Source organism: Malania oleifera, chromosome 1, assembly GCF_029873635.1.
Source record: "Malania oleifera isolate guangnan ecotype guangnan chromosome 1, ASM2987363v1, whole genome shotgun sequence".
In the NCBI taxonomy this organism is placed as follows: domain Eukaryota; kingdom Viridiplantae; phylum Streptophyta; class Magnoliopsida; order Santalales; family Ximeniaceae; genus Malania; species Malania oleifera.
This window is the reverse complement of record NC_080417.1, coordinates 123,612,220-123,623,149: the sequence shown is the minus strand read 5'-3', so window position 1 is coordinate 123,623,149 and position 10,930 is coordinate 123,612,220. Positions and strand designations below refer to the sequence as shown.

General features: G+C 36.5%; 1 protein-coding gene across 2 annotated transcripts; it reads left to right on the top strand.

Annotated features, from left to right (window-relative positions):
- The first annotated feature begins 429 nt into the window (after positions 1-429).
- On the top strand, positions 430-9,126 carry LOC131152930 (F-box/kelch-repeat protein At1g57790). 2 transcript variants are annotated; one of them, XM_058104902.1, is made up of 3 exons: positions 430-635; positions 1,269-2,370; positions 8,555-9,126. In XM_058104902.1, the coding sequence occupies exons 1-2, from the start codon at positions 604-606 to the stop codon at positions 2,368-2,370; spliced, it is 1,134 nt and encodes a 377-aa protein (XP_057960885.1). In that variant the 5' UTR covers positions 430-603; the 3' UTR covers positions 8,555-9,126. The 2 variants fall into 2 exon arrangements, with proteins under 2 accessions (XP_057960885.1, XP_057960880.1); XM_058104897.1 differs by having other exon boundaries at positions 8,542-9,126.
- The last annotated feature ends 1,804 nt before the right edge of the window (positions 9,127-10,930 follow it).

Here is a 10,930-nt window from a genome sequence, read left to right as displayed (position 1 = left end):
AAATACTTTTTAAGTTATTTTTATCAATAAAAATAATATTTAGGCAAACTTATTAGTATGCCAATTTCTTTTAATTTTTTAAAAAACCTATAGATTTAATTTTAAATTTATTTTTTAAAATATTAATAATAAATGCTCTTAAAGAGAGGAAAGTAGAAGCCCCTTGGATTAGTGGAACACTGTTCAGCATCAAACCTTGACTTGCGTAAGCTACATGAGTGCGCATCAGGTGCTACCAGCCACCGTATTTCCATGCCGAATGGACAAACAGACTGTTGCCACATAAGCTAACCGCCAAAAACAAATGCAACCAGAAAATAGGTGGCTCCTTAGAGGCTTACGTGGCGCACAATTATTGGCCAGTTGGTGAAGCGATGGTAACACCTTCCGTAGTAGAGTGCGCACTCTAAAAGACACGTGGTGTGGTTACAAAGTGAGGAGCTCTCGCGCACAGCCTGTAAGGCGTTTTGTTGCTTCCACACCGTTTCTACAAATATCGTCTTCCTCTCTCTCTCTCTGTCTTTCCGCTCAGGTCTCTCTCTGTACTCTCTCTCTCTCTCGCTCTGGCTCTGGAGGAAGTTTCTGTGGTGCTTGGTTCTCGCCATGGCTGGAAAGAGGAGGAGGAAGCTGAAATCGTATGTAAAGTTGCATTGTTTTGTGCATGTTTGTTCTTTGTAGCTAGGGTTTTCAAGAGGAATGATTATAGGGTTTTACTGAGTAGAATGAATTTAGGGTTTTTAGAGGGCTTCTAGAATGTTTATGTTTCGTGTTGAGCTTGAATTCATGAAATTTTATCTGAATTGCGCAATTTGATTAACTTTTTTGAGGGGAAGTGTGGATGGGTTTTATTTTTTGGTCATATGTTCAGATCATGTGTTTTCTTGGGTTGTTAGCCAGTTACCATGTTTCGGGCTTTGAATTGTCGCAATGGGTTAGATTCAAGTAAGTTGCTGGTGTTTTTGCTGTCCATTTTTTCCGGGCATATTAGGGGTTTGTGACAGATAATTGCCTTTTAAGCCCAATTTATATGTTGATTTTTTAGCATGCTAGATTTTTTATGAAGGCTTCGTCTTGGACTTTTAATCTGGCATTTTAGGATTTTGTAGTTGGTTACTGGATTTTATTGCATTTTGAACTCCTTAAATTTTTTTGTTGGACTACTTTAGACTAGTCTTTAAGTTAGTTTGGTTAACATTTTTGGGATTCCTTTGATTGTATGACATTGAGTTTTATTTGAGTGTAACTTATGAGGACTTTATGCTTCATAGGCTGGCAGAAACGATGACGGACAGTAAAGGAGTTGTGACTGGGGAGAAGGAGACGTTGCAGCTACAGTCATGGTCTGACCTTCCAATGGATCTTTTGGAAATGATTGTGTTACGTCTGACTCTAAAGGAGAATATTCGTACTTCTGTTGTTTGCAAGAGATGGCACTCGGTTGCTGTCTCTGTGCGAGTGTTAATTCCGTCCCCTTTTATTATGTACTTTCCCAAATTTGGTGACATGTATGAATTGTATGACCCATCACGGCGCAAGACCTATTCCCTTGAGTTGCCAGAACTGTGTGGTGCTAGGGTCTGTTATACCAAAGATGGTTGGTTATTGCTATACAGACCCAGAACTCACCGTGTGTTCTTCTTTCATCCTTTCACCAGGGAGTTAATCAAACTTCCAAGATTTGAGATGACTTTTCAGATAGTTGCCTTCTCGTCTGCCCCAACATCACCAAGCTGTGTTGTCTTTACAGTTAAGCACATCAGTCCGACAATTGTTGCTATTAGCACTTGTCATCCGGGGGCGACAGAGTGGACGACTGTTAATTACCAAAATCGCTTGCCCTTTGTTTGTAGCATTTGGAATAAGATTGTTTTCTGCAATGAACTCTTCTATTGTCTTAGTCTCACTGGTTGGCTAGGGGTTTTTGACCCTCGACAACGCACTTGGACTGTTCTAGTTGTGCCTCCACCCAAATGCCCTGATAATTTTTTTGCAAAAAATTGGTGGAAGGGAAAATTTTTGGTGGAGCATGAAGGAGAAATTCTGGTCATATACACATGTTGTAATGAAAACCCTTTGATTTTTAAGCTGGATCAGACGAACATGGTCTGGGACGAGATGAAAACCCTTGATGGTGTGACACTGTTTGCAAGTTTCTTGTCATCTCATTCAAGAATCAACCTCCCTGGAATAAAGAGAAATAGTGTCTATTTCCCTAAAGTTCGTTTTTATGGAAAGCGTTGCATATCATACTCTCTTGATGACTGTAGATACTATCCATGTAAGCAGTGTCATGACTGGGGAGAACTAGAACCTTTTGACACCATTTGGATTGAACCGCCCAAAGATCTCTCAGGCATGCTATTGACATAGGTGAGAATTTTTAAATAGTACATTGTATGACTTTCTAATATCTGTGTTATCTCTATTTTGTAACATTTTATTGTATTTGCACTCTGTGAAATGCTGTTGATGCTTTATGTTTAAGTTGTCTCCATGGGTTGCCTGCCTTTTTTGTTTGTTGTGTTCTTTTCATCTTTCATTTATCATAGCCATATGTCTGGTGTAAAAATCTGTGGAAACTAGTCTGCATTAATTCTTTGATGTATTCCTTTTTTCTGTTGTGAACTTGTATCCATAGACTGCAGGAATGTATAAATTCTTCTTATTTTTCAAATTTGATTCACCTTCCTGGTTTATAACCCATGTAATCTTGTAGATGCATAGAATCTTTCACTGACTATTTATGATTTATATCAAACTAGGATTGATAAATGTAAATATGTATGATCATGAATCTCACAATAGCTATAAATGAGTAATTTCTTCAAATTGCTTTTCTTGCTATATTAGATAGCATCTCTCTTAGAAATAAAATAGGTAGCAGAGAGAGGAGTGATAAAAAAATTTGGACCGTTTTTATTGAACTCCAAAGAGAGGCTACATTTATGAGATCCTAGATGGCTCTCTACAGGACAAGAAGTTTTGGTTATATATCCATAGTGTGTATATACCTAGAGAACTCAAATTTTTTGCAACCATTGTACCTAAAAAATGCAATGCCACTGTGACTTTAGAGCTGGGTTGCTTTTAAATACTGGTAATATTAATGAATGAAAATTGAAATGGCTGTTTTATATTTTGTTATATGATTACATAAAATGGGTTCCATTGCAAGTTTGGGGGTCATGTCTTCCCCCCAATCCCCAACAGAAAAGGTGCACACATAAGACGGAAAAAAAAAATGGTTGTCTTTGTAGAATTGCTTCTATCTTTTATGTTTGCAATCTTAGCTTCCTACAGTTGCCATTTTAAAAATCTTCTCGGTTTTGAATCTTATACTGTCTCACTGCCTTTGATCCCATCAACACCCGTGCAGCTTGCAAGAGAAAAATGGGGAGAGACTCTCTCTCTTTCTCTCTCTCTCTCTCTCTCTCTCATGTTTCCTCTTCCACCTTGTTATCTTTTGCAAAGTCTTGAAACAATGTCCATTATTCCTGTTCAAAAATGTTGTGCAAAAGTGGGGTTCCTTTCTTGTAATTCCATATTTGTTCTCCCCCTCCACAATTATCCTTTTTTTTGCAACTCTGTTTTTCTGTTATCTATGTTCGACTTAGAGGCTAGAGCTTTCTCTTTCAATGAGGTGATCATAAGTGCTGCTGCTAGTCACTCCATAGGCATAATTTGTTTCTCCATGTGTTTCAAAGATCTGCATCAAGAACCTTCACTGCCAGCATGAAACACTTAGTATACCAATTAAACTAGGGCCTCTCTTGATTGAAGAGATGTCTACCTGCGAAAAATATTATTTCATTGAACTAGTTTCTGCAAAAACTTCGGTATAATTGAAAACTTCTAGAATTGATTGACAGATGTTCATCTGCCCCTTTGTTGGAGCTGAACCAATTGAAAAACGGAATGAGAATGTGGAAGTGTGTTCAATATTCTTGCCAGCATAGTGACCTTGTAAGTTTTCCAACTTTGGTTTGTTGTTTGGAGGCAATAGATGCCGGTATGAGAAGTTACGTGATAGATATCGATGATAGCAATCACACTGTTCTTGTAGAGAAAGCTAAAGCCTATGTGTTCAATACTGGTTCTAATAAGAATGCTTAAAAGGGCCACCCCGGGGGGAGGGGGGGAGGGAGCAAAACTGAAGGATTATATTTTTTATATATATATATAGTGGGGGAGGGAGCAAAACTGAAGGATTATATATATATATCTGTTTCCATTATTAACTTAACAAAGCACTTGGTGGTGGAACATTTAGATTTTATTTGGAATTGAATTTCAATATTTATGAGAAAGAAAGAGGCCCAACCCTGCCAACAGTGGCCACTATGCACGTGCCCTGGGGGATAGGGGAAGATTAGGGAAGAGGATAGAAGTAGATTGGATACAGGCTTGTACCAAGTTATGCATTTTCTACCTGTGGCACAACTAAAGTTGGATTCTTTTCCCTGTGCATTGTTTAATATTTTTGTCCTTAAGGTGGAGATTGCTGATCCACTAAATGGTCCTCTTGTATTGTGTAGTGTGTGCCTAGTTACATCTGTATCTTAAGTTGCAGGATAATAAAGGTGAAACAAATATATTTGCTAGAATTTAGACCAAAAAAATTCTTGTGGATGAGAATAATCATGGAGATGGTTTGGTCTTGTGTGACAAAGGTTGGCGGCTGCACCACAATGAAAAATTAGTCTTAATGCTGATGCTTAAGAGTAAGACTGAATTTCTATAGGACATGGCTAGACTCTGTAAACAAAAATGTTCATTGAGAGCCTCAACTTGGAGAAGCGACTGATGCATCAGCGTCATGGATGCTGTTTGGAGGTTTGGCCTGCTATGGAAGGACAAAGTTGATGGGCTTGTCAAGAAAGAAGGAGAAGTGAGGAGTTTGTGAATACTGAAACACCTTATGATGATTAACAAAGCTCCTAAATTGATGAATAGTGGAAGTAGGTGAATGTAATTCCATGCTAGTAAAAGATGGAAATTGACAATAGTATGTAGGTTAATTGTTGAACAAGTTGAAGTAAGCTTAAACTTTTAGCTTGGTTTTTAAGCACTTACAAGTAGGTAAGCTATGGCATATTCAACATTTTCTCAAGGACAAGATGTTACATTTGGTATTAGAGTCAAATCTCTTCTAAGATTGTGGCCAGAGGTGAATCTAAATATTGCCTGGGGGACAATTCACTTACTAGAATTCTGAAATTTTCCTCTGTATGTATTGTTGTGTATAGATGTTATATAGGAAAATTTTATAAATTAAGGTTTGCCCTCAATGAAATTAAAAGTACAGGAGCCAAACTTTAATGCATGATAATGAATGTTTTTAAAAATTTGAGGACAAGATACTGATTCCCCTACCCTCCCCCCAACAACCCCCACCCCCACCCCCACCCAAAAAAAAAAAAAAATCCACAGACCTCCTTTAACATTTTTTTAGGGACTATAGATATACCAATTCCCCCTTCTTCCCCCAACATCCCCCCTCCCCCTGAAAGAAAAAATAAAAATAAAGTCCACAGACTTCCTTTGACATTTTATTTTAGGGACTTGCACCCCCTCTGTTAGGTTTCCTTCAAGTAGTCAAATGGCAGAAAACACCGGCCTTCCCTCAAGTTCACGAAAAAAGATGCAAACCTCCTTTTAACATTTGGAAACTTTCACAAACCTCCTTCAACATTTGATTTTAGGGGCATTGATGGAGGACCACCAAAGGAGAACTGTAGATGCTCATATTGTAGTTGTGGCTTTAGATCTTAATATTTTTATATTAGTTTAGAAAATTTTGGTTAGTTTAGAAGTTTAGTTAATTTAGGGTTATTTGTTTCACTTATAATTTTGGGTGTATTAAGTACTTTTTTCTCTTGTATTAGACAGTAGTAAATTTGAACTTAGATTTCAGATTCGTCTCTTTCTCTCTCTCTCTGCCGTCACCTTCTTCTTTCTCCTTACCAGCCCTCCTCCATCTGGGTGGTACCCCTTCTGCTGCTTCTGCATCACCTTACTGCTGTTTCTTCATCTTCCTGCTCTCTTCTTCATTTGCCCTACTCTCTCTCTCTCTCTCTCTTTTTCATTCTGTTAATTTCCTAGATCAGGCACTTACACCATCAAAACAAAATTTGAATTATGCTTCAAGAAGAGAAAAATTGGACAGGTTTGCCCTTTTGTACCCTGACAGAGTTATGGTTCAAGAGGAGGCAAACATGATTAGACTTTCTTTGGGATTGTTATGATTCTCACTCCCTCACTCTCTTTACCAGTTTACCTCAAAATATGTTCATAACCTGTGCATATATGCAAATTAATTCCACATGCTAAAATACACGTATTAGTATTGAGTTGCTTCTAATGTAATGTTAGTACCATAGCATGACATGGTATCATGCTTGCTTGTGGACATGCTTTCCAGTGGAGCTCTACACTGGTGGTCACTCAAAAAGGTCAATTTGAAATACTTTTGAACAGGTAAAATGCTTCTTGGCAGTGTATTTTAGCATATTGGAATGTTATGTGAATATGTTTGCAGGTTATGGACTGATATTTTATTCCATTCAGAATGATAGTTATGTATTATGGGATGTGGTTTGAAATAGCATATTATAATCCTTCATTTTTATTCTGTTCAAAATGAAAAAAAATTGGGCTGTGCAGCATAATTTGCTTGAATAGGTTATTGACAATTTATGTAATTTGCAGTGAAAACAGACTTGACAATTATTGTTCAAGAACATGTTATGAATAAGACAGACCAGAAGCCTATTGTTGGCCCACCAAATGGCATAAATATTAGTCTCTTGCGATTCATAACATCCATGTGGTATATGTTACCCAGCACTAGTGGTGGTTTTTTAAGATAGTTCCTTGAATATTGCATTCCCTTTGAAATTCGAACATCATGTTGGACACTGTTGTTTTAGGTATTCGACATATATATTTTGGGTCAAGGAATATTTTTCTTTCTTGAGGTAGAGAGGGAGGGAAGGAAATCTATGCTCCAAGAAAGCCTAGTTAGATGCTTTTTCTTTAATTATATCTATGGAAAGGCATAGAATGGCAAAATAGTTTTTTTCTTATGTATAATTCAAATTTCAATTAGAGTTGTCACCATGTGACCTTGGTTATTGGTTCAAGGCATGGGAACAACCTATGCAAAAATACAAGGTAAGGTGGCGTACTATAGAGCCATCGTAGTCCGCCCTTCCCCAGACCCTGCATATGGGGGGCTTTGTGCACCAGGCTGCTCTTTTTACTTGTCTGTGAATGTGGAGAGGGTAGTGTGTCCCTAAATATCAAATATCTATTGAGGTTTGGAACTTTTGAATCATTAGGGATGTCTGTCTCTTTTTGGCAAAATTCAGGGGAGGTAAATCTTTTGTTGTTTGGGATGGTGATCTAACTGATGGGAGTATAAGTGCCCTAAAATATAATGTCAAAGGTCTGGAATTTTTGAAATGCCATGGAAGGTCTGCATCCTTTTAGCACCTCATGGGAGGTAATTTGTCTTTTGTCTAAAATTTAAGAGGTTAAAGTAATTTTTATTTTAAGTACAGGTGATTGCATCCACTGAAAACAAGTCTTGGCTCCATTAGAGACTGGCTCGGGGATGAGCCAGTGAGAAACTTGTGGGCCAGTGAGACCCTAAAACTGAAGAAGTGTAGATGTGCTAGCATTATGGACACCAGGCAGAAGTGGACCTGCTGACGGTTGTGTAAGGAGTTGGGATGATCAACTTGTAATGAGCATCTAGGTGAGGAGCTTAACAGTACAGTACCTTCGATCAGGACTTTGTCAAAATGGGGAAGAAGTCGGTGGATCCATAATGAAAGAAGAGTTAAAAAAAAAATAAACAAACAAATTTGAGCGCAAGGTGCTTTTGAATAGTTTAGTTCCTCTATTGATAAAATAGTGGAAGCTAGTGAATTCCATAGGTTTGAGATTTGACGTGGGTATGTATGTCGTTTATAAATAAATTGGAGTAATTTTAAGTTTTTAGCTCAATTTTAAAGGCTTTTTCAACACATCTACAGAAACATCAAGTTGCTATAGTATTGGTTTGTGATTTAACCCTAGATTTGGCCTTGTATAGACCATGAATAGTAGACAAGTATTCACACGGCAAATCCCAAGAAGCTTGCAAGCCATCATTGAGTTGAAGTTACCATCAAAGGTCATTCACACAGACATTACCTGATTGTAGTTGCTATGGGCTTGGGCAGAGCGGTAGTTAGCTTTTAGAAAATAACTAGAATGGATCAAACTAGCTTCAGCTCCAAGTACCATTGGATATTGCGTCCATTCAATGCTTACATGCCAGACTTGTCAGTCTCTTTGAATATTGGTGTCATTTCCCCATACGTAAGAGTAGTCGTGTTGATGAGAACATGGGTGTTTCTTATCTTATACTTTATATTCCTCTATCATATGCTTGCTTGCTTCGTATTCCTTTACAATGTGCTTCGACTCTTACATGCTCTTTAAGATGCTTTGTCTCCTAACCATTTAGTTTTTGCTTTCAATTTCTTTGTTAAGTGATTTTTTACAGGTTGAATACTTTGATGGTCGTGTTGAAAAATCCTCCGTGTTCCCCACATTATCAGGAGCCCTTAAATCAGATTAAGGCTTTTTTGAAGCTTGGATGAGGCAACTACAGTGCTGCGTGCACTGCACTTCTGCAGAAAGTAAGCTTGGTCAAAAGTAAGCATGGCCCTTTTTGCTTGAATGCACCTGTGAAAGAACAAAGGAACTTCGCAACACCTTTTGCTGGTGCAGCATCCATATTTATTAGAATTTAGGTTCCCTGGCAATCCCATTTTGCTACTGGGCATGAGCTTAGCATGCCGGTGATTAGTTGTAAAAGTTGCCAATGTGTCTCAGGATCGACATCTGTTTAGCTATTTTCGTTCTGGTATTCCCCATCTGTTAAAAGTGTTGAATGAAATGTGGTTATGGCGCATGGACAAGAAGAGATGCATGCATTACTTTTAGGTTCATTAGGAGTTAAAATTTATTTAAAATAACAGTGTACTTGTGTATCGCATCTTATTGTGCTGTTGACTTGAATCCTCTCAAGACATTTTTATGGTGGATAAACAAGAAAATAATTCCATTGTCATATATAAGCCAAGAATTTACAGAGTAACTTGGCGGCAAAGATGATGGGTGAGATTGCTTCTGTGGTTTCAGGATATGAGATGATGAATTCGGGTTGTGTTATAATTCAGCCATTTGGAAGGGAAGAGCATGCACAGCCTAGGGCTTGGAACTTGGCCTCCACTACTTGGCGCTTCCTGGCAGTGCTCGGCAGGAATATAGGGGCAGGGCTTGCTCTAATGGTCGTGTTATCACGCCCTCCTTCTTTGCCGAAATTTTAATTTCTTTTTCTTCTTAATTTCCCTTCATTTTCTATTTTGCAAATTGGGCAGGACATTATTCTTTTCTTTCTCTAGAAAGGCTGGGAAGAAAGTGTCCCAAAATTATAAATTAAGATGGTGTAGTGCAATGTTTTAGAAGGCAAAGGCAGAAGGTTGGTGATTGGCGAGGGGTGAGTTTTGGGATACAAGTATTTTGAGAATTTTATTTTTAGATAAAAATATGGAATGAATTATATATATATATATATATATATATAAATGAATTTAAAAAATAAAATAAGAAAATCATAAGTGTAATGTAACAAAATCTAATGTAATTTTCAAATTAGTTGTTAGCTATTCAGAAATCCCTAGCTTAAATCTTTTTATAAAAATATGGAGTTGACATTCTTCCAGTCTTGTGTTTTGTTATAGTGAAGAACCAGATGGTGACAAATGTGTATTTGTTTTTCAAAAAATACAGTGATTATGATGGTTAAAAATATTTATGATTGATTTTTTGTCATAATATATTTAAACTTTGTATATTTTATATTTTATTATTTTAATCATAATTTTTATTTTTAGAGCACACATTCGATTCAGTTTCCAACTAGGTTATTTATCAAATCGAAGTTTCTTATTCATATGCTTATAGTTTTCATTTCTGTAACAAGGGAAGGAATTCATAAAAACTTGGTACCTGATACAATGATAAAAAATTACTCCCATGGTTAGACCATGTCTGAGATTTTACCAAAAGATGGTGCAAACTGAAAGGTCATTAACAACACGAAGGAATGAAAGACTAACCGAAAAAGGGCACGCTAGAGGCATGTTTAGTTTGCAAAATAACATGGGATATAGTGACATTTTGAAAAATATAAGTAATAATTATTCCTCACATATATTCATATATTTATTATTACTTCATTTAACATATAACAAGAAAAGAATTGATATTTAAATGATACAACAACAACAATAAAACCAAGCCTTAGTCCCACTAAGTGGGGTCGGCTATATCATTGATATTTAAATGATAAATTTTTAAAATAAGTTTTTTCTTGTCGATTTCTTGTTTTACTTTTATGGCATCGATATAAATTTTTGCATTACTTTTTGTAACTAACCTATTATAAATAACTTATTATTAAGAATAGATATTTTGCAAATCAAATATAAAATTAATAAATTACATCTTGCAATATTTTTGAAGATATGACCAAAAAACATCACATTTTATATTTGTTTTTTTCGGACTAGACAACTTCCACTATTTTTCCTAATTTCACATTGTCCCATAATATAATTTAGGGTAAAGACACTCACCTCTACTTAGCAAAGAGACTAAGATCTTCCCTAAAGTTTCAAAAACTTCTACGACCTCCGTTGAAATTTGTCAAAAATAATACTGCAGTTTCAAAAATATCACAAATCTCCATTGACTTACCCTAACCTCCCCTAAAAACACAATTAATTTTTTAAAAAATTACAAGATGTTAAGCCACTTTTTGACGAACCTCTTGAAATTTTTAAAACCCAAGGAAAGGTTCAAAAAATTTTTG